The sequence below is a fragment of the Phasianus colchicus genome, chromosome 1 (genome assembly GCF_987193195.1).
Source record: "Phasianus colchicus chromosome 1, bPhaCol1.hap1.1, whole genome shotgun sequence".
Lineage (NCBI taxonomy): Eukaryota > Metazoa > Chordata > Aves > Galliformes > Phasianidae > Phasianus > Phasianus colchicus.
This window is the reverse complement of record NC_143436.1, coordinates 46279617-46303359: the sequence shown is the minus strand read 5'-3', so window position 1 is coordinate 46303359 and position 23743 is coordinate 46279617. Positions and strand designations below refer to the sequence as shown.

General features: G+C 43.6%; 1 protein-coding gene across 2 annotated transcripts; it reads left to right on the top strand.

Annotated features, from left to right (window-relative positions):
- The first annotated feature begins 4896 nt into the window (after nt 1–4896).
- Nucleotides 4897–22116, top strand: USP44 (ubiquitin specific peptidase 44). Of its 2 annotated transcripts, none has more exons than XM_090140061.1 (6): nt 4897–4992; nt 8797–10311; nt 17761–17959; nt 18471–18549; nt 19384–19589; nt 19974–22116. In XM_090140061.1, the coding sequence occupies exons 2-6, from the start codon at nt 8878–8880 to the stop codon at nt 20168–20170; spliced, it is 2115 nt and encodes a 704-aa protein (XP_089996187.1). In that variant the 5' UTR covers nt 4897–4992; nt 8797–8877; the 3' UTR covers nt 20171–22116. The 2 variants fall into 2 exon arrangements, with proteins under 2 accessions (XP_089996187.1, XP_031456297.1); XM_031600437.2 differs by having other exon boundaries at nt 18441–18549.
- The last annotated feature ends 1627 nt before the right edge of the window (nt 22117–23743 follow it).

Sequence of the window (23743 nt, the reverse complement as noted above, 5' to 3'; positions counted from 1 at the left end):
GCACTGAAATTGCATTACATCGTTATGGTGCAATTTAGGAAACCTCTCCTTGTCACAAAGCTTGGAAAACGACAAAATAATAGCCACGAGCACGCAGTAAGAAAGAGGCAGCAGCAATAGGCAACGGTACGTTTACAATTCGAGTTAAAAAAAAAACAAAAAACAAAACACACACACAAAAAAAAACCCAACCCAAACCCAAATCCTCTCCTCGTTTCCCAGGGCTGCTCCCTCACAACTTGAATTAAAGTGGTGGAGCGATGTAGCGTTCTCTTGGGGTTAATGTTACATTAATCAGAACTGACAAGCATGAAAATCATTCTTTGTTGTCTTTAAATTGCTAATTTAAGATTGAAATCTAAAACGCTTGAGCACTGATCGTTAACACAGACAATCTTGTCTCCAGTGGGCCGCCGCACAATTGTTTTACATTTGGTTCAGAAAACAAATGCAAAGTCTGTAACCAAATCCTAATGTATCGTTTAAGCGTTTCCATTCAAAGACATTCTTTGGCGAAACTTCACCGAACTGTGCCACAGTTTAATTTAAAAGCAGCGTTTGCGCAGACATTTACATCTGAAGGCGGAGACACCGTCATTGTGTCACGGTAGCAAGAATGTCCCCAAATCCCGATTTGTTGTTTCCATGTACAGATGAACTTTAAGGACCTGATTCTCAACGGCGGTACCGAGCAAAGCGTGAGATGCTCGGTAACAAGCAAGCAGAGTATTTTACAGCTTACTGAAATTCAGCAGCCTATTAAAGAGTACGGTCAAAATTCATGTAAAGAAGACAGGCACCAAACAGATGAAAGGGGAATAAAGTGTTATCGAATGTGCAGAGAAAAAAAAAAAAAAAAAAGATTCGCAAACCAAATGGGATACCTCGTTAACGGAATTACAGGTTGTGTTTGTGGCAGATCAAGCCCGGTCTGAAATGGGTGATTTGTCAATGTGACTACGTGCAGATGCGGGTCTGCGGGCACACACAGCCCCCACAGGGCGCGTTCACTTAGCGCTGGTATGAAGCTGGATATTCAGCTTGGCTAAAGCCGAAGCAAACTCTGTGACCCGAAGTCATTTCGTTAACCCCAGCACCCGCGGATGTTTCCGTGCGATGCTTTGCACTGGGAAGTATGGACACCTCGCTGTAAGGTGCTGTGGGAAGGCGGCCGGGCCCTTGCCCTACACAAATACGGGAGTGTGCGGGCGCTGTGCCACACGGCTGCCCTTTGTCACTCCAGCACTCTGCTTTTCCAAGCGGTTCCAGCAAAGTGGGGTCCCATATCCATGGAGCACGGTGGGAGATCCGCAGCAAATCCCGGGGCTGAGCTTGCTGCACAAAAGCCGTGTTAAGACACAAGCACTGTCATGCAGAACAAGCCCCGAGAGCAGAAGAAAAGGTCTCAGTGCCTGGCCAAGGAGCGGGGTCACGCACTGGGAGCGCTTTGTGCACGGCAGGGACAGGACGGTGGCTCCCCAGGCTCACAGCGAGGGCTTGATGGAAACACAGGCCGTGAGCCAGGCCTCTGGGCAGCCTGGTGCAGAACATGGAGGTGCAGAGAGGGCATTTCTCTGTCCTTCTCTTCACTGAACAGGAGTGCAAACCTACCCTCAGACATTCCTTTTCTTTGTTAGCTCCAGCATCATTCAGAAATTTGCTAACATCTAGACTAAAGGCAGGCCCCACATAAGTATAAGAAAATGTCCATCGTGTCTCACGCTCCCATGTGAAGGGGCAGATCCCAAGAGAGCAGATCAAGAAAATATCGACAAGGAAGGATAATCTGGGTTCAGAGCCATGGGAGACTACTTCTGAGCTTGAAAACAAAAGGTATTTTCCACTGGACAGGTGTCCTTAGAAAGTGCAGTTGCAAGATTTGATTGACGCAAGATTTGTCCTGCTAAATTATGTCACTCAAGAATCCCTGCACGTATTTAACTGCTTTATATGGAAGAGCAACAGGAAGAGGACCTCTGCAAGCATCTCTGAGCAACAGGATTTGCAGTGTGCCTGAGACTCAGAAGCTGATCACCTATACAAGGACAATCGAGTGCCTGATAAGGAAAGGGCTCCTAAGAGTCTCAGACCTTTGAGTGAAAAACTTTAGCATGTGCTTGAACAATTTTTGGTTGATTTTCACTTTTATTTCAAACTATTTAAAAATGAGATTTTATAACTAAACAACAAAACAATTTTATTGGGCATTTTGGTTTATTAACATTTTTTATAGCCTCAGACCAAAAGAATTCCTTAATATTAATTGACTTTACGCACAAGGATGAGTCTGTCTTCATTTGCCTGGAAAAGTGTGAAGAAGTGCTTAGAGCTGGCCTAAGGGAACCTCCAGTGCTCAGTGTATTGTCTTGGCAGCTGGTGCCATCCGAGAGTCTCCCTGCCTTATCCCCAGCTGTCACACCAGGAGGGCATCACCAGCCTTCAGCCCTGTACCAATCCAGCCAGCCCTGTCTGAAGGCCTTACATACTAAAAGTGCTGCAGATATAGCTGGTTTGAGCTCTTGCTGACTCTAACGGGAATTAGATAACCACTTTGTTCATCTCAAAACTGAACCACAGTCCAAATTCCACAGGCACTGAAGAAAATCATGTCTTATCTTCAGGGTCTCACACGTACAGAATTCCACACCATGCTTAGTCCCGAATCTGTTTGTTCACAAATCAAAACATTTCAGTTGTATTGAGGAACATCACAGTCATAGAATCATAGAATAGCCTGGCTTGAAAAGGACCACAGTGATCATCTGGTTTCAACCCCCCTGCTATGTGCAGGGTCGCCAACCACCAGACCAGGCTGCCCAGAGCCACATCCAGCCTGGCCTTGAATGCCTCCAGGGATGGGGCATCCACAACCTCCTTGGGCAACCTGTTCCAGTGCTTCACCACCCTCTGTGTGAAGAACTTCCTCCTAATATCTATCCTAAACCTCTCCTGTTTCAGTTTAAGACCATTCCCCCTTGTCCTATCACCATCTACCCATGTAAACTGTCGTTTTACACACAATGCAACCAATGCCCATTGAAGATGTTGCCTGAAGTATTCCTAAGTGATGTAAATATTAATGCATACCTGTATCAGCTTTTAGATGAGCTTTCCAAGATTCCCCTCTAAATGTACCATTCTAACGTGTACCCACTGTTTCAGAAGGATCGTTTTCTATTTAACATCTAGGGCTGAACTGGAAACCATCAAGCTGTTTGTATTGGTCTACTCAACACTGTGATTTATTATCCCTCCCTCATCCCATCTATTTTCTGTGCCTCAGATGTGCAATTAAATCCATACCATCTGCTGATGTCTGCACAGGACACGTCTGTACCAGCACGAAAGCAAAAGAACGAGTTTTCTGATGACCAGTGTTCCTTACCCATTGCCTCACAGCTCAGGGCAGCTGACTGCTCCCCAGGAGAAGTTCAATGCAGGAACTACTCAAACTCAGAGCAGTCCCAGAGCAAGCAGTGCTGGTCAGAGCCTCTCTGAGTTGTGCAAAACAGTATTGGTGTTTGCTTCAAAGAGATCAAATGTTGCTCTGTATTTATTTTAAGCTCACTTTTAGTTTCATTTAAGATTTCAGACATGTACACAAGTTCAGATGCCTCATTCAGAATAACAGCTTATGGTGTCTTGTCTGTTAAATGGACTGAATAAATATGTTTTGGTAAGTGCACACAATATATACATATTGTATATAGTTATGTATATTAGGGAGCATTTAAAAATACATTAGAAGTCTTTGCTGCATTAGAAAGGTTTCAACACTGAGGCAGAGGCGGCGCTCTCCCCTCCAGAGAATGTTTTCGTATGTGATAGGAAGATAAGAGATCACATTTCTCTTAAGGATTTACTGCACTTGCTTGCTTCTTGACAATGCATTATATATCTGCCATCCGTTTTCATAAATACCCAATGAATTTCAAATTAAATTACTTTGGGGAAATCAATTTCTGGCTGTCTCAATAAATCACACACATTCCCTCTATAATGTCTGGGTGGTGAGAAGGAGCTGGGCTTTGTGTATGTCCCTCAGGCCCAAGAATTCTCTTCCCAGCCCTGAATGATTTAACATGGCCATTACTTAGAGGGATAGGTGCACGGCAGTGCGTAAGGCTGGGGAAAAAAAAGAAAGAAAGAAGAAAGGTCAGCAAATGTAATCAGGAGCAGCACAGCAATCCATTGCTTTACCTGTTGGCTGGAGCCAAATCCCAATCCCAGATCAATACTTTGTGGCAGATTAGCCAACATGCAGGGAGAGGCTGAAGACGGCCCTGTGCCAGGAAGGGTGTGAGCTGTGCTGAGTGAAAACCAGCTGAAATGCTGTCTGGTTAACAAAAAGAGAGAGGAAAAGAGGAACTTTATCTGTTTTGTGTAAAATTAGATACCGTAGAGATAACAGAGACGTAGCAAATCTCCGTTATCACTACATTGGGGTTTGGGAAGATAGGCGCTGTCTGGTGGAGGAGAAAGGGGCAGCACTGCGTTGAGGACCTGATGGGCTGCCAAATAGAGACCAGCATGAATGAAAATGCATTTTTGAGGATCATAACTGTGGTGTGAATGGCCGATGGAAGTCGGGGAAGGCACCCTGAGCGCAGGGACTCGTGAGCAGAGGGGAGAGCGGCGCTCCCGGAGGCAGCACGTTGCGCGGGGGGCACTGAGCAATTAAGCTGCTTGGCACACGAGAGGGAAAAAAGCAAAGAGACGGGGCAACGCGGCGAACGGTGTTGTTCCGTCTGCGCGGGCGGCCGCTGCGCCGTCCCGTCGCGAAGCTCGGCCCCGCCGTCCCGCTGCCGGCACCGGGGCCGAGAGGGGGCGGAGGGGGAGGGCCGAGGCTTTCGGGGCGGCGGGGCCCGGGGCGGGGATCCCCGAGGGGCGGAGGGGGGGGGAGGCCTCCGCGCGGCGCTGACGTCGCCGAGGGGCCGGGGCGAGGAGGCTGCGGCTCGGGGCGGGCAAGATGGCGGCAGCGGCGGGTGACGGGTGCGTGTGGGCGACGCGGGGCGGCACGGGTCGCTTCCCCGCGGCCGTGCGGGGGGGCGAAGAGCCGGGGAGGCGGTAGCGAGCGGGGCCAGGCGGGCGCGGGGTCGGTGAGGAGCGGGGTCCCGGGGCCCTCGCTCAGCCCGGGGAGTGAGCGGCTCGGGGAGGGAGGCGGGAGCGGCGGTGCGAGCCGCGGGACCGGCCGGGCTTGGCCGGCGCGGCCGGCGGGGCTCGGAGACGTTCGTTAAGCCTGAAGCGTCCCGCGTGCGGCCGCAGGGTACGAAGCGGTGTCCGGGTGCGTGGTACCCGTCGGCCTGTTCTCAGCTGCGGGAAACGCGCAGTTCTTGGCGGGGAGAAACTTTAAACGTAGCCTCGCAGCTGCGTTCGCTGCCTGTGCCTCCTCGCGGGCAGCGTTACCGGGCGAGCGTTCCTGGGCTAGGAGAAAAAGACGAGCGATGAAAAGCGAGCCGTGGGGCTGCGCGGCTCTGAAGGAAGGAGGGGAGGCTGGGGGTTTCGTGGCAGCGCTGCGCGCTTACCTCTCGGAAATCGCTCGCAGCGTTTCTTTACAGATCTTTAGGTCTCAGTGTTAGCTTGAGGGTTCGCTTGGTTCGGCTTTAAAAACAACAGCAACCAAACAAACACAAAAGCCGGCAGCGATCTGTCTTAAGGAAACCGTGTATCTAGCTTCGAACAACGCGCGTTACCCAAACTTGCGATCGCTGTTTTTCAGCTGCGCAGCAGGTAGGGGACCTGAGGAAGGGAAAGAGATGAGCCTAGCGATAAGGTCCAGATACGGCTCGTGGAGAATAAACACCGCGGTCCGTGTGTGTTTGTGGCTGGTGGAAGCTGGGCGCAAGGAGACGCCGTGCCCGCTGGCAGGCAGCTCGCCGCTTTCAGGAGCGCTCAGTCGCTGCTGCACGGGGGGCTGATCTCTGCGCTGCTGGGCAATTAATTCCCGGTTTCTTTGTGTGTGTGCAGGGAACTGAGCCCGGGGAGAGAAGAAAGCACGAGGAGCGCTGAATAACTTTCCTTAGGGATTTTTGGCGCTGCAGCGTTCACTTGTTTTTACTTCAGCTGCAGATTTCTACCAGGTGTATCAATCGGCATCCAGTTTTGTTGTTGTTGTTTTCCTAATGAGTTTTACACATTACTTGCAGTTTCAGTCTTATTTCCCTGACTTGTCTTGCCAGTTCTAATCTGTTCGGTTTTAATCTGAAGGTTATAAACTTTCCCATTTGATTTAGTCTCGGTATTTTAGCACTCCGTGTCCTAAAGCACTCATGCTGTGCTTACGTTCACCCATGTAAGCACTATACTATCACTCTTGATGCTACTTTTGAAATGAAATATAGTTTTTTGGACATGTAATATCATAAGGAGAAAAGGAAACGCTAAAACAGCGTTTATAGCATGACTTAAGAGATAAAAAAAAGTCAGTACAGGGCTGACTGATGGTGTTGCTGTGTCCAGCAGCCCTAGAGAAAGCAGTTTGGTTTTCTTGCCTGCTGGAAAGGACTTATATGTTGTGCAGGAGAGTCTATTTTGCTTAGCTCTAAAGCACAGAGCTAAATCTCATCTCTTATAATTCTGTCTACCATATTTAATCGCTGCAGGATGCTTAAGAATTTCTCTGGTATTCCTAAGAAGGTTTGACCCACACGTACAACTCTGAGATGTACATGAGTTCCTCATATTATGTACATCGTTATTAGAGAAGCTCATCTTTGTTGGGGAAAGGTTGTCAGACTGGAGGAAGACACAGGGTAAAATTAGTGGTCTTATTTACAAAAACAGTATTAAAAACAAATGTAGTATGGACAATTACTTGCAAAAGAATCTCATTAGCAGCCTGTGAATAGACTGCCTTTTAGAAGGAATGAATGCTGTGAACGCCAGCAAGCTGAAAGCATTCAGCGAAGCCCTTATTTTTGTGATCTGCTGGCCGTGGTGTTCAGGGGATCCTGACCTCTGGAGCACTGGGGCTGGAGCTCAGTCTGGGATTCACCACGTGGGTACCCAGAGGTCACAGCGCCCAAAATCCTTTGGTGCAGCTGGTATGGGCGGGAGGCAGCTCTCAGATAAATTGAATGAGGATGACTGACGTGTAAAACTGTGTGCACTTTTCCTGGTTTTGCTACAGCTGGCTCAGCCTTTCTTGCATGACAGCAAGAGGAACACAACGCCTGCAGCTCTGGGTGCCAGCTATGTGTGCGTTTGTTGCAGCTTTTTGGTAGCTGTGTTGAAACATCTTAATGGGCATTAGCCACAGGATGATTAGCTGATTGAAGTCGTGTTGCTGTTGTTAAATCTTCTAACTACAGTTTTAATGTAATTACCAGGTGAAAAATGAAGCCACTTTCCTATTCAGTTGCTGTTTTTGTACCTGCTTCCCTTCCTCAATGTCACATCATCAGATGCTAGGATTTCCCAGATCAAGTGCAAGGCAGACACCTTTTCTGATTCAATTAATCATTTCTTCTGCATGTCAAGTCCTTTGGATTCTATCCAGAACGATCTAAATCACATAACATTTTGCAGCTGGCTTACTCATCTTAGAACACAGAGTCCTGGACCTTGATGTAGAGCCCAGGCAAGGTCCACGCTATGCACACGTTTGTAATGGCAAAACTTAGTTCTTGGTGGGGATAAGCTGCATATTTCACAAGCACTTGTCCTGCCCACGTGAAGTAACTTTCATCTGGTGAGTACTGTGCTTGCTGAGATTGGTGCTGTGTGTGCTTTAATTTTGCCTTTCTAGTCAGTGACATCGTGGGCACAAATGCTCCAGGTCAGGCATAATTGCTTCCTGACACATCATTTGTCTCTAGGCGATATCTCTCAGCTGGGTTGGTTTTGCCATCTCTCTTTAGACTTTATGAAGGCAAAGAAAGAATGAATCACTGTCTCTTTAATTTCTGTTAGTCAGAGCCTGCCTATTTGTTTTAGGTAAACGCACCTTACAGGAGAAAGTAAATACAGCAGGTTTGAACAAATAAATGATACCACATAAACTTATAAAAGGATGTAAGCCAACATTAGTCACATTTTTTAGTGACTTTTTAAGACAGTAATTAGAAAAAATATTCAAAATGCAATTTTAAACAAAGTTTTTAGCGAGTTGAGCTAGATATCTAATGGTATCTCTGTCTCATGAAGAAAGAAGTCATCTTTTCCAGATCATCATCTTCCTTTTTTTTTTTTTTTTCCCAGCAGTGTTGGGGTCAGTTGTTAAAATGTACTTATTTGAAGATACATTGTTGAAGGATGCATTGATATAAGTTTTGCCTGAGCTGCAGTGATTTAATTAAAGGCGTGGTTTAATTAAAGGTTTGAGTTGTATAAAGTCTCATTTGTCTACACTGGGTGTACTGTGTAAACATAATACGTTTAAGTGAACCTTGCACTCCTGCACCTGTGTGCTTAGAGATAGAATTAATAGGAACATTTCAAATGGTGTTTCTATCCAAACTCTTGGGCAGTGTGTTTCAGTTAAATTGCTGCTTCTTTGGAGACAGAGAGTGGGGAAAAAACAACAACAACAAAACCCAGGCCAGTATGGTTCAGTCTTGAGCCAGAAGGTGTTGGGAATCTGAACAGCAGCAATCAGACTAGTCTGAGGGTCAGCCTGCAGATGGTAATGTTCATTTTGACTCTGTGTAATGGAGTGCCATGATGCATTTGGTGGGACTGAGTTGGATGAAGATCACAATCTTGGCCTCAAATGGGAGTTTGGTATGTTGACATCTATCAAATGACACAGCTGGGTATTTATGAACCTTCTGGTTTTTTTCTTTTTTCTCTTTTTAGTTGCAGATGGAAATGTCACGGGCAGAAAATAGTTTGGACGATGTATTTTGCTAGTGTATCTCTGCAGTTTCAGTTCTAACAATGGATAAGTGTAAGCACATAGGACGCCTGCGACTGGCCCAAGATCACTCCATTCTGAATCCACAGAAATGGCATTGCGTGGACTGCAATACGACCGAGTCTGTATGGGCATGCCTCAGCTGCTCACACGTGGCGTGTGGGAGATACATTGAAGAACATGCACTAAAGCACTTTCAGGAGAACGGTCACCCGGTGGCATTGGAAGTAAATGAGCTGTATGTTTTCTGCTATCTCTGTGATGATTATGTTCTTAATGATAATGCAACTGGTGATATAAAACTGTTGCGAAGTACATTAAGTGCAATCAAGAGTCAAAAGTATGAGTGTACTACTCGTAGTGGGAGGACTTTGCGTTCTATGGGTGCCAGTGATGATTCTTACCTTTCACACGACGGTGCCCAGGCCTTGCTTCGCAATCAAGACCGCATGTTCACAGCACTGTGGCACAGAAGGCGTGCGTTCATGGGCAAAATATTCAGGTCGTGGTTCCAGCTGACACCTAGCGGAAAAAAGATTTTGGAAGAAGAGAAGCGTTTGGAAGAAGAGGAGGAAAGGAGGAACAAAGCTAGAAAGAGAAGACAAGAACGAAAGCGCCAGTTGAAGGAAGAGATGGAAAAGATGCCTCCAAGAAAGAGCTGCCGTTTACAAAACCAGATGAGAATGTCCTCACAAACAGCATCCATCGTGCAAAAGACATCACAGAGCATGGAATCTGTGTCAGAGTTGAAAGAAACGTATACCTCAGATGAAGTAAGATTGAAAAAAATAGGTGACTCTCCAATTAAACGAAGGCCCACCGTGACTCCAGGGGTAACAGGACTGAGGAACCTGGGAAACACGTGCTATATGAATTCTATCCTGCAGGTATTAAGTCACTTACTTATTTTTCGAGAATGCTTCTTAAAGCTTGATCTCAACCAAACTCAGGAACTGCTGGCAACAGCAGCCAGTGGTAAAACCAGGTCTTCATCCAGACGCTCGTCAATAACTGCTTCAACATTACAAGTGAATGAGAACCAAGAGAAAGGAAGGGGATCATCTTCTGTGAGACGATCTAATTTATCCTCTGGATTAAGTGGAGGAGCATCAAAAAGTAGAAATATGGAACTCATTCAGCCCAGGGAGCCCAGTTCAAAGCATATTTCTCTTTGTCACGAGCTGCATACTCTGTTTCAAGTGATGTGGTCTGGCAAATGGGCGCTGGTGTCTCCTTTTGCCATGCTTCATTCTGTCTGGAGACTAATTCCAGCCTTCAGAGGATATGCCCAACAAGATGCTCAGGAATTCCTTTGTGAACTTTTGGATAAAGTGCAGCAGGAACTGGAGACTACGGGGACCAGATACCCAGCTCTCATCCCTGCTGCTCAAAGAAAACTTATAAAACAGGTTTTGAATGTGGTGAACAACATTTTTCATGGACAGCTATTAAGTCAGGTATGATTTTGTGATCTTTTTAAGATGTGTAATGATTTGTAGTTACAGATTTATAGTGGCCAAAGATTGGCACCTTTCAAAGGTTAATACATGTTTAACTACTGAGGAGGGCTGGGGATGATATAGTACAGACAGTTTTACAAGTAAGGTCATTTGGCTATTCCCAAAAATAGAAGAGTCACCTGATGAACATAAAAGTTGTAAATTTGGCATTATAAAACACATTCTTTAACTTACTGATAAGCATGTGGCTTTGCTTCTGAACATCAACTGATATGCAGTAATAAAGAATTTACAATTTAAAATCCAGGCTGGATTTTGCTCTGGGCAACCTGGTCTGGTGGTTGCTGACCCTGCACATAGCAGGGGTTGAAAGTAGGTGATCATTGTGGTCCTTTTCAACCCAGGCCATTCTGTGATTCTATGATTAAAGTACCTAGTTGGCTATGGCTGTGCACAAGGATAATCCTTCCTTTCCATTATAACAGAAAGATATAGAAAGCTCTACAGAAAGCTCTGTACACAGGAACCAAATCTGTGGGGTGAAGGCAATTGTGGTTTTCCTTTTTTTCTGTCAAACTGCCATTTGTTGTTCCCCCCCCAATTGTTCTTGTTTTCTTTTTGGCTTCCTATTAAGTACTTCAGTGTGCCCACCTACTATTATGCATACCCCAGCTGTATGTGTATGCAAATATCTGTGAACCAACAAATGCTGATTTCTGTTGAACGCATCATAAAACTAACTGCACTACAAGAGGAACAGAGGCTGAGATGGGATAGTCTTGGTCTTCTGGAAGCGGTCTGTGGCACATATGTATGCACACACCGCTGAAGTAGTGCAGAAACGTTTAATGGATACATTGTGTGAATGAATAGAGGTTTGGGACAATTACCAACATTGTGGGTATTGCCTCTACTTTGACACCTGGAGTGCTGGTTCAATATTAATGTATATAAAACTAAATGTTTTTTAACTGAGGTAGGATTATTTTCTGCTGTGATAGTTAAACTTTATAAGCCAGCAGGACTTTTAAAATTAGAGTTGCATTGCAGAATATATTAACTTTTAGTTCATTTTAGGGTTTAACTGTTAGAAACTGGTACACCTGCTAATAAAAATTGATTATCCATTACCTTCTTTTCAGCCCAGTGTAAGAGCATTTCTGTTGGCAATACTTACTTCTTCCTTGAGGTGGTTATTTCTCGTATAAGGGTTGCACTGATATAAGTATCTAATGCATCATATTGTTAAATCTGTTTGAAAATCACATTCCTCTCCAACAGCAAATTTGATAGAAAACAAAGTAATTGCTTAGGCAGGCTGTCAAAGTGTGCTTTGCATTTTAATAGGAATCATTTTCTGGAAGACTTATTGAGGCTCTGAAGACACTTTCAGTAGTATTGCTTCTTTCACATGTTTTTTAGCTTTATCTAAAGAGGCTTGTGACTAGAAACCCTCCCACGTTCCTGTAACTAAGGAGGGGACTAATGAGAATTCACTCAAGTGTCATCAAGTGTGCCTGAAAGGGAACTAAAGAGATTCAAGCTATGCAATGACCACAAGACACAGTTCTTTTTCTCCGGATGGCCAATATCTGTGTGCAAAATTCAGCACTGATGAACTTCAAAGTGCCTAGAATGAGCAGAACAAAAAAAGAGTGTGCTCCAGTAATTTCTCCCTGGCTCCTGAGGCAGTTTCCACAGGTAGTGCCCAGCACCTGACCTCCCAGTGTTCCCCTTGTGTTCTCTCACTCCTTTCTTCAGTTTACTTTTCACTGGCATTTTGAACATGCAGCGGTACCACGTCTTTGACAGTGTTAATTCTTTAGAAGTAAGGAATGTAGTCTTTTTCCTTAAGTGCTCAGTGTTTTCTGCTTGTAAGCTGTAGCACTTGTACAGTTCTTCTCTAGAAGGTAGCTGGAGCCATAGCATGCTACTTTTCAAAAAATTAGGTGGGTCTTTAATGGAGAGTATTGTGTGAAGCACATCTTAGTTCAGTGAGTAAGGAGAGATGAGAAGCTGTGCAGCAGCTGCCTTCCATTTTAGCATCACGAAAAAGTTATTATCCATTAGTACTGAAAGTATTAGTCAAAGATATTTGATTCTGTGAGACACTCAAGTGCAGCAAAGCCGGTCTACTTGACCTTTAAACCTGAGGAACTGTTCTTGATACAGTACACAGAGGATCGCTTACAATGCAGATAAGCTGTATGTTTACTCTGGTTTTGCATTACTTTCACGTGTGCAATAAAACGTTGTCCCTCTCATAATCATTCCGTTTTAAGTTGTAGGGAAACCATTGTCTGGAATTTGCCTTCAGAAACAGCTGCCTGATTCAGCTCTGTAATTATTCAGAATATAAGAAAGAAGGGAACAGAATGTATAATAATGTTATTCAGGTTTCTTTTTGATAACCAGAAAAACCTTTAGGTACTGTCAAAACAATAACACCTTTTAGATGAGTTTGTTTCATTCTGATCTCAGTCAACTGGTTCACAGTAAGTCTTCCCCAACTACTACTTGAAACCTCATACTTACTTATGGAATACAAAACTAGGTAACAAGTAACTCCAAAAACAGCATGAGTGTAGACAATTAGATGGCCTCTTGGCTTTTCTATCAGCTTTTTTGACTCCGAGATCCTCTTTAAGGCTAGAGATTTTTACTGTGCAGTACTGATTGTGAAACTTTCCCTTGGAAACTGTGAGTATTTAAGACACAGCTGGAAAATCCTCTCCTTTCTTTTTTTATGTGCTAGTCTCTCTCCAGTAATTGCCTGAAGGGTGATGTGCTGTAATATTTCTTGGGCAAACAAATAAACCTTGTATACAAATGGCTTTCAGATGCAGATCTGCTGAAGCAGCGGCCACATCCCTCTCAACCTCGTTGGGACAGCAAAGAGATGCCAACACCCCCATTAAAAACGTAGTTATTTTCAATCCCGTGCTTATACTCTTGTGGAAGCAGGGAGACCCATTCTCTCCTATCCTTGATCCTTCAATGGGAAAGGCACTGGGAAGTTTTGTGCCGACGGTAAGCTGATCTGAACTGACCCACAGGCCCTTCGAGGACACTTCAAGGTTAACCGCTGTGCCTGGGGTTCTTTTGGTTTAGCTTTTTGAATGGTCCCAGCTAATTAGCACGGTATGCAACGCTTTCTAAACTATCTTTATTTCGAGGTTTGTTTTTCTTTTTTTTTCCCCCTCAGCGTTAAGCAGGGAGTTGTGGGCAGGTATATTTTTAGAAATCCGGGATTTGTAATAGCAGATTTTTTTGCTTTCCAAGCAAGCGTGTATTTTCAGCACCGCGTTTGGAAAATTGTGTCCCCACACGTCTACAGAAATGATGTTAGCAGAAACTGATGTGTGTAGAGCAGCAAGCTCGCATCTTGCGCTAGGAAATGCCTGAGACAGAATGTGGGCAGCCTGCCTCCCCCAGCTGAGCGCTGCCGAAGACTGAGTGCTCGGAGAAATGAATATGCAGGAGACCCGGGGAGTGATTCGATTCTAACAGATGTAAATGAAGTTGAAGCTTTTAAAAGGCGGCACCTCTTTATGCATTTCTTACTCCATTTACTTGCTTAACTGGTGTGCTTCGGGACAGATTGGCTGAGAATAGGGGAAATGAGCAATCTTGGAGTTGTTTGAAGCCGTTCAGCTTTGGGTGCTGTGCTCTGAGTGTAAATGGGGGGGGAATGCGGTGGTGACAGCCATGCAGTGCTGGGTGTGAAGTCTCACACAGAACAAACTACTAAAAGCTGTGAGAATTCCAGGTAGATGACAGGATGTTTAAACTTATACCAACTAGCAACCTGTATGCTGGTTTCTGAGTTCTGATACCTAGAGTGTGCTGAACCACAAAATGGTTGACCAGTTCCTTTGCACCCAAGTGGGAGCATTTTCAGTTGATCTGTAGGAGACCAATGAATCACAGCCCGTGGTTTGCTGTGGTTTTGCTTGCACTGTTGTGTGAGATAGATAGGGATCGTTTTGGTGATGGTGTGCACTCATCACTACAAATTTCAGTTGTGTTTGTAACTGAAGAAATACAGTACAGGCTGTCATTTTGGAATGCCAAATTGTAGCAGCATCCTAGAAATCAAATCCCCTTTGATTACTTCACTGTGGAGAAATTCAACTGCTATTTTTAAATAGATAGCTGCTTATAGAGTGAAAACTTCTGTAGCAGTGAAAGCATAGAAAATGCTGGCCAACTTAGTGCTCTTAGAACATGGATGGGAGTAGTTGTCTTTCTTCCATGCAAGTGTAAAGAACAGAGGCAAAACAGAGCTGATGTTGGAGCTGCCTTCTTCTGCGGCAATATGTTAACTATTTTCTTTGGTTGCATTTAGGCTGAATGCCATCTGGGGCAGTGGCTGTCCATCAAATTATTGCGGGCTCAGTGATGCTTGTCTGAGCAGCCTCCGTTCTTAGCTCGAGTCAAGCAATCTGACCCAGCTCCTTTCAGTCTGGCCTTTGGCCCACGATTGAATGCTGAGCTTTAACCAAACAATTGTATATAGCACTCGTATTTCAAGGCATGAGAGCATGGCCAGGCAGAGCACAAAGTAGGGATTTCAGCTAGCTAAAAACAGTAGTTCACTTTCTTAGCTCTAATGTAAACTTCTCTTGCAGATTTGTTATAATGACAACTTCCTAAAATAGCAATTGCAGAACGTAAGAGGGAGAGGTGAAATTAAACTTTGATTTTCAAAAACACAGCTGTAAAATACACGTCACCAATCAGATTGCTCAGCCAAATTCACTCCCTTGTTTCTGTCATGCATAGTCATACCACAAAGAAAGGGTTGGAGAGACAGAAATCGGGGCTGAGCTGTGTGGGTATCAGAGGAAGATGGGGGCATTGTGATGAGCTCTAGCGCAGATGGGTTCTAGGTGGGGGAGAGATCCTCCTGCTTCTCACTGACCCAACTGGGGAGCTCGAGCCTAGCACAGGGAAATAGGTTTGATATTTGTTCCTGCCCTTATTTACATCTCATTTAGCACTCTGTGGGCGCGCACAGGAGCAGCTATTGCACAATGGCGGTAGGGTTGGGTGTATGTTTATTCACATAGCCAGGGTACTTGGCTGCTGTGAATTTGCCAACAGCCCCGCTAATTCTTTTAACAGTTTTCCTCCACTCGCCTTTGGTGCAGCTGTGCATCACTATGTGGGTCTGCTCTTTTTTTTTCTGAGGGACAAAAGTTGGAAGCTGAGCCAATTACGCGTTTGTTTTCCTTTGGGATAGCATTTATTAACTAGTTGAGAAAGAGGATCTTAAAATGAGCTAGGTTATTAACATGGCAAGCTGGATTTAAAACCTCAGGACTTGTTAAAATTACCTCTCCTGTGTTCGTGTGTGTGTGTACTTCATCCTAAGCCCATTAATCTTCAGTGTGCATTCAAGTTCAGCAAATTCTCGCTTAAGTAACTCATCCATTCAATAAACTTCTGGCCCACCAAAATCACCCATTTGTACAGCAGAAATCTATTAGTCATCCTGTGTTTATGCTGGAGTTAGCTTGAACTGTGGCCAAGCGGATCATTTCGTCTCCAAGTCTAGATTCCAGCTCTGAATTACTAATAGTTTGTGGCTTTGAAACGTTGCCAGATGTTCACGCTTAAAAACGAAGCTCCTGTCAGCATAAATGAAAACAAAAGAGTCTCTTTTCTGCTGTGTAAATTTGAAGTTTTGTTTTCTAAGAACAAGGCGGAGGCGTTTTCTTCTTAGAATGTAAAGCAACGAATTGCTCTCCTGACTGCTGCTGAACACGTGTGCCTGTACGCAAATATCCGCGTGCGTTAGGCAGCTAATGCAAGGATTGGGTATGAGCTGTTGTGGCTGCTAAATGCATTAAATAATTACTCAGAAGAGCACACAGAAGGAAGGTACCATAAGGGGACAGATCTCCCTTTATGTAAATCGCCCGGAAGTAACAAAGCAGGGTGAATAATTAAGTAACAACAAACTTTCACAGGAAAATTAAAGGGCTCCCAAATGAAACAGTGCATTTTCATTCTCACCTGGCCTACTAACCTACTGAAGGGAGCTACCCTGAATGTATGTCAGACAGCAACACCAAGGCTTGCCTGTCTGACAACGATTCTTGGATCCATTGTTGATCTCCATTCCTTTATTACTGTGTCTTCACATTAGTTGTTCCAAGCAACTTGTGCTATTCCCTTAAAAAGGAAGTATTACAGAAGCTTACAGAGATCTTACGTGACAATTACTTACCCTTTTGGTTGAAAACTTGCATATTCCATTTATTATAAAAGAAATATATATTTTTTCTCATCACACCCAACTGTTATTCTCTGCTGGTAGGTAGGAGTTACCTCAAAAGTAAGTCTGACTTGAAAATTTTGAGTTCCTGTAATCTTTTCCATGGGAAAGTTTAGTTGCTGGGGGGCACGTGGGAGCATGTTGGATGGTTATGGAAGTTTCGTCTGAGCTCAGTTAAAAGCCAGCTTCACATGGAGTTTTTCAGAAGGCATATTGGCTAGAGCACTGAGGTTAGAGCTGCTTGAGCTAGTGGTCAACTCTAAGCCAAGAAATAAATACATTCTTCCCAGTAAAAAACTCAAATTTAGGATTGTATCAGACTTCCAATGTGACACTGAACAAAGGGGAGCATCTTTAGTCTCACATAAACTTCAGATTTACTGATATTTCTTTGAGGCCTTTATGAACTATTCTAATTATGGTCTAAATGGAGTCTCACCAGTGTGTAAGTTCAGCTACTCAGAAGAATGATTCACCCACATATATCTTAGGAGGATGGAGATCACTGGGAGGAAAATGAAATGCTGTGGCACTCTTCTATTAGCAGCTTGACCTGGCCTTTAGAAGATTGCATTACAAAGATCTAATATCTTGCTGTTCAAGCTTAGAAGAGCTACTGCTTTTAACTTACTTCCCTAAATATTGAATGTTATCCTGGGTTAATTGCCTCCAGCTGTCTTATTTGGACTTTTGAGGTAGACTTGCTTCTCTTCTTGACATTTTATTTACCTTGTCTTACTGCTTGTCCCTTCCCCAGTGTGATGATGCATCCACTTACTGAAAGAAGAAATGTGTTATTTTTCCTTGTTGAGTTTTCTTTGAAGGAGCGATCTGGAGTATTTATTTTTAGAGAAAAGACTCCAGCAGTTCCACTGTCTGCTTTCTCTTGAAAAGTGCCATACAAATCATTTTGACACTTATTTTGTTTCTCAGTAAAACACAGAAGCACTTAGCCATTTGTGGTAGCAGTATTGGACATGCTGCTTCAGAGAAAAGAGGTGAGCTGTGGCATTACTCTTCTTAAATGACTACGCCTTCTGTTTTGGTTCCATTGGTTATCCTTAGGAAAATAATATATATCTATGTGGGGCTATGTTGTTATGGAATGCTTTTAACAACATAAACTTTTGAGTGTAACCAATTTGTGAAATACTGTTTTACAGGTTACGTGCCTTGCCTGTGACAATAAATCAAACACCATAGAACCTTTCTGGGACCTGTCACTGGAGTTCCCTGAGAGGTATCACTGCAATGGCAAGGAGATGGCATCGCAGTATCCCTGTCCGCTGACAGAAATGCTGGCCAAGTTTACAGAAACTGAAGCTTTGGAAGGAAAGATATATGCGTGTGATCAGTGCAACAGTGAGTAAAGGCAGTATGTACTCATATATATGTTCTCTGTGTAAAATATGAAACAGACTGACAGTAAAAGCATAATAGTAAAATACTATGAGTCTTAAAAATATGTTGCATTAAAAGCAAAGTTGTTCTCCTTATGTCCTGCTGTTCTGTCACTGTGGCAGCTATAACTTCTCAGAAGGGGAATGGTTCAAAGAATGTTTTAAAGTGTGATGCTCTTCTTAAATGAAGTCTGATCACACACTCATGGGAATCCTCCTATTCCCAGCTGAAGAACCTACCAGCTTTTTAAAATGAAGTGAATGACCTAAGTGACTACAAGCATTTTACACTTAAATCATAAAGTAAGCCTTGCAGAATGGATCTCATATGTATCCTTTTTAAGGAGATGCATTCTGTAGCTATTGAAGTTCACACAAATACGGTGGATGAATACAAGGCTATTAGCAAGATCTGTGTTATGTAACTGTGTGTTTGGCCTCAGCAAAACGCAGGAAGTTTTCTTCTAAACCAGTTATACTCACAGAAGCTCAGAAGCAGCTTATGGTGTGTCGACTACCTCAGGTTCTCCGATTACACCTGAAGAGGTTTAGGTAAGTACAACCACAACAAACAGCATTGCAGATTGATCCACACTGTCCTCTTCCATTGTTTGAGATCAATGTTCTTCAACATCCGTTTAATTTCAGCTAATGGTATGGTGAGAAATAGTAATAGAAACTTATTTTCCTTTCTCAATTTAAACACGAGTAAGCTATAACATAAGTAGAGAACTGACTTTTTGTTTTCCAATTACTTGCTACTTTAATATCAGAATTACTTCATCCTTCTTTTCAGTCCTTCTTTTCTACTAATCCTGCTGTGAACTCTGTTGGTAAAAAATGATTGTGTTATCGTCAAGTAAAGTGAACATTCATTCACTAATGTACAAGCTGAGATTGTATTCAATTAGAAGTCTCACATAACCTTCATATAACCAAATACATTGATTCATTTGCTTGAGAGTAAGGAAGGGAAGGCTGCATCACTGAGAACTCGTAGTCCAGCATTGGCATAGAACTGGTCCAGAATAGGAAGAAAACTGAAAAGGGCATTTAGTATGTGGAAATACAATTACAGTGAGATCTTAAGATGGATCTTTCAGAAGATGAAAATAGTGGGTACTGTAGTCACATTCCAAAAGGTCTCGAACGAGGTGTTTGGGAATCCTGCCCATGGCGGGGGGGGCGTTGGATCTAGATGAGCTTTAAAATCTTTTCCAACTCAAGCCATTCCACGATTCTATGACAAAATCTGGGGAAAATAGCAAATTCACATTTATTTTGTGTGCAAAGACAACAGCAAAGCTAGCCGTTTGTTTTCAGAACACAGCATTCAGAATTGTTTGTTCTAAAAAATGTAAGTTTTCATGTGACTTAACTTTCTAGGTGGTCAGGACGCAATCATCGTGAAAAGATCGGCGTGCATGTTAATTTTGATCAAATACTGAACATGGAGCCTTACTGCTGCAGAGAATCCCTCAAGTCTCTCCTACCCGACTGCTTTATCTACGACTTGTCTGCTGTAGTAATGCATCATGGGAAAGGATTTGGCTCAGGGCACTACACTGCCTACTGCTACAATTCAGAAGGAGGTAGGAGCCAGCTGTGAAATATAGGTGTGGGAGAAAAGGGTGTTCATAATTCTAAACTGCTTAACTTACTATCTTTTCTCAAATGCAAATGGGTGTCACTCCTAGCTGAACTGCCTGCAATGAGAATTGCAGTAGACCAAAACAGTGCAATTTCTCTATCGACAAGTTAAGCTCGTTCTGTCTCTAAACTCTCTGGCAAATTTGAGGAAGTTAAGCTGGGCTTTTAAAGTGGAGAGACAGATACAGTAGATCAATTGAAATAGCATACTATTTCAAAGCAACTCTTGTTAAATGGGATTAAGTAGACAAGTCTACTTCAAACCAGTGACCAGTGTCCTGATGGGTGTTTTTGTTTTCTTTGTTTGCTGTATTTCTTTGTTTCAGGATTTTGGGTACACTGCAATGATTCAAAACTCAACATGTGCACTATGGAAGAAGTATGCAAGGCTCAAGCCTACATTTTGTTTTACAGCCAACGACTTTCTCAGGCAAATGGACTTGGTAAAATATGTCCTAGCACATCTGAAAGTCAGCAGCACACAGAGTTAGCTGACTGTTCTGTGGACAACAGTAGCAGCTAATCCAAAGGCAATTAACTGTGTGTATGGTAAAGTTTGAATCGTCGTAACTATATATTTTTAAATGAAATGCAAGTACAGTGTTGTACTTTTTGACTTTGAATCTGTTGTACAATGTTTATATACTTTTGTATTAGGTAAAGTGCTCTTTACGATTGTTAGTGAAAGTTTTTATTGACAGTAAGTAACTTTCTAAGTACTTAGAATTTCAATACAGTTATTTTTTTAAGAAAAAGATTGCCATTTGCATTTAACTCTTACCTCAGGCTGTTTTTTAAGCTGTTTTTGTATTTTGATAATCTTTGGTTTAGAATAATGACTTTCAATGGAAAACTGATGTTTCTGTGGTTAATTTTCTATATATGCCTGTGTACATTTTATAGTATAGTTCTAATGATATCATGACTCTTACTTTCTGCAGGAATCGCTACTAGGTCTTAGAATATTAACATTCACCAGCAAGGAATGTTCTACATGTTGAATAGTAACTGAACTTTTAATAAGAAACTTTTTGTATGCCTGACTAAAGTGAAATTTGTTTGAACTCTTCTCCCCACACCTTCAAGGGAGCTATGCTATAAGTTATAGAATCACAGAATGGCTTGGGGGGAAAGGACAGTAAAGCTTATCTAGTTCCAACCCTCTGCCATGGGCAAGGCTGCCACCTACCAGCTCAGGCTGCTCAGGCTCCCAGTCTAATCTGGCCTTGAATGCCTCCAGGGATGGGGTGTCCACAGCACCTCTAGCTCACCTGTTCAGTGCCCCATCACCCTCTTCAGTGGAAATTTCCCCCCTAACTTCCACCCTAAATTACCCCTCTTCTAGTTTAAAGCCATTTACCCTCATGCTATCACACTGTTGTCTAAAAGGTCGGTCCCCCTCTCCTATTTGTAAGCAGCTTTTGAGTACTCGAAGGCCACAATAAGGTCTCCTCAGAGCCTTCTGTTCTCCAGGCTGAACAAGTGCAGCTCCCTCAGCCTTTCCTCATAGCAGAGGTGTTCCAACAGTTCCCTATCCTCCTTGTGCTGGGGCCCCAGGCCTGGATGCAGTACTCCAGATGAGTTTCATGAAGGCAGAGTAGAGGAGGAAAGGACCCTCGCTCTCCCTGCTGGCCACTCCTCTTTTGATGCAGCCCAGGATACCACCGGCCTTTTCTGGGCTGTGAGAGCACAGTGCTGGCTCACATTAAGTCAAATAGATAGTTTATCTATCTACCCCTAGGTCCTTCTCCTCAGGGCTGCTTTCAAGGAGTTCTTGTCCCGGTGTGTACTCATGTCTGGGATTGCCCCAGCCCAAGTGCAACACTTGCTGAACATCATTTGGGCCCACTTCTCAAGGTACATCGATAAAGAGTTTCTTAAAGTCTGAAATTAAGGAAATAAAGCACATACTTATTTTCACATAAGTATTTAAAGAGGAGCGTTTGGTAGCACAAGAATGTATGTATGTTTACTAAGCCTTCCATGTTTCAGCCTTAATGCACCTGATGATTTAAAATCCAACTGCCAAATCCCAAGTACTGATTTTGAAAACTGAGGCCTTTTTATTTCAGTAACATAAGCAGCTTTCTTAACAACAAACACCAAAAAACCACACACACAGTCACTGTTACGAGGATGTCAGCATCTCCTGTCTGACATGGGACAAGCTTGCTTTATTTAAATCGTAGCATTTTCCATTTCAGTAATCACTAACACAAGCCTTTGAAAAGAAGCTGTAAAATGTGTCTGAAAGCATTTTGCATCTGACTGGTTTCCTCAGCTACAACTGCTGTACCTTCTGCATGGTCCTACCACTAGCATTAACAGAACTGTGCATGGAGGAGAATCAACAGGCCGGAATTGTCAAGTCTTTCTCCAGCTGCAGCAGTTAATGCCAAGTAAATGTTAGTTGTGAAGTTATTTTTTGCATAATTCCTATGCAAATTGTTACCTCATCTTCTGCAAAGTTTATACCTCAATAAAATGCCTTGATATGGACAGAAAACTATGTGTGTACTGATAGTAGTTCTTTCTTACATTATTTAAAAAACAAAACAACAGAACAAACACAGCTTTGTCTAACTGTGGTTAAGGCATTATGTACAGGACTGCTTTGGCCATCTGTCACTGACAGAATGCTGGTTTTGTTCATAGTTTCAAGGTGAGTCTTTTAGTGCCATCATTATTTAAGTTTCCAAAAGGTGCCATGTTATAGCAAGCACCTGATGGCCGCTCTATGGCCAGCTATGTCCAGCTCCAGCAGCACTACCCTGTCCCCATCCCATACTACAGAAGGGAGTTGAAGTGGGTGAGGGGAAGCACCTGGGCAGCTCTGGCACTGGCTCCATACTGCAGCCAGTCACTCTCCTGTTAGCTGCTCAGAGGCTTCCATCTAGGCTCTGATGCAACAGAGCTTTTTGCTTTGGGGCAAGATCAACTTCACTCGACTTTTGTAAACTGCAGCCACAAGCTTCCGGCCCCTGGGGAGAGGGGATGGACTTTAACTATGTACCACTGGTGGAAGCTGCAAGAAACTGGCAGTGCAAGCACACACACTGCATCAGGAGTGCTGTTCAGGCAGCCAAATACAAGAAAAAGCAACTTGGTTATTTTATGGTCAGAAAACGACTACAGTTACTGCAACGCAAGTCTTTGATAAACATTGGTTTCATCAAGAGATCATCCAGTGTGGTCCGGTTATCAGACAGCTTGGCCAGGGCTTTGTAACTGCAGCCAGCAATAGGAAAAGGCAGCCTGAGCATCATGAAAGCCGTATAGGAATACATCTGGTACGTGGCACAAGGAGAAAGGAGTTCACTTTCACCTCCTACTCACTTCCATACAGCTTGCTCAGCAGCCCAGGAAGCGTCCAGACAAACTTGAAGTGAATGGAAACAAACTATCCTGGACAGTTTGTGGATTAGTTACACAGTCATCAGCTTCCCCATGGGAACAGAAAACAGCCTGCAGGATGGACAGCAAGCAACAAAAACTGGCCACAGCTCAAAGTGATTGTGCCAGCCTGAATCTTCCTGCTACATTACGTAAAAGACAAAACAAACCGCTGAGCACAGCTGGAGACGAGAGAAGTCTGGCACTAGTGGGCAAGTGGCTGAGAACTGAAGTGTGTTTGGATTCCCCCTTTTAAGCAGCACGTGCAGTACCCAAGCTCGAAAACACAGTGAGCTGGAAACACTGTACTCTGCCAGGACCCAATTATAGAGTCAAAAAGCACATCAATAACACGGTCCTGTTAGCACAAATAAAGACAGTATCAGCTCCCATATCCTGCAACCGTGTTCAGCACAGCTCCTTTCAATGCCAGTTCTCACACTGCAGTGTACATACAAGTGCACACACCTGGCTACTGTTCGTTTGAAAGTCAGGAGCCCACAAACTGCTCACATCACTTCCAGTTCACTGCTGGGGTGCCAGAACTCCCAAATCACAACGACAGAAACGCACGTGTCAGGATTCAGTTTCATCCATTTCCACAGATTATGCCGAGTTTTAAACAATATACCAAGAAAAGAAATAAACCCAGGCATTTAAGTCTACTATGCAGGCAGTACCTGACACTGCTCCCCTCTCTAAG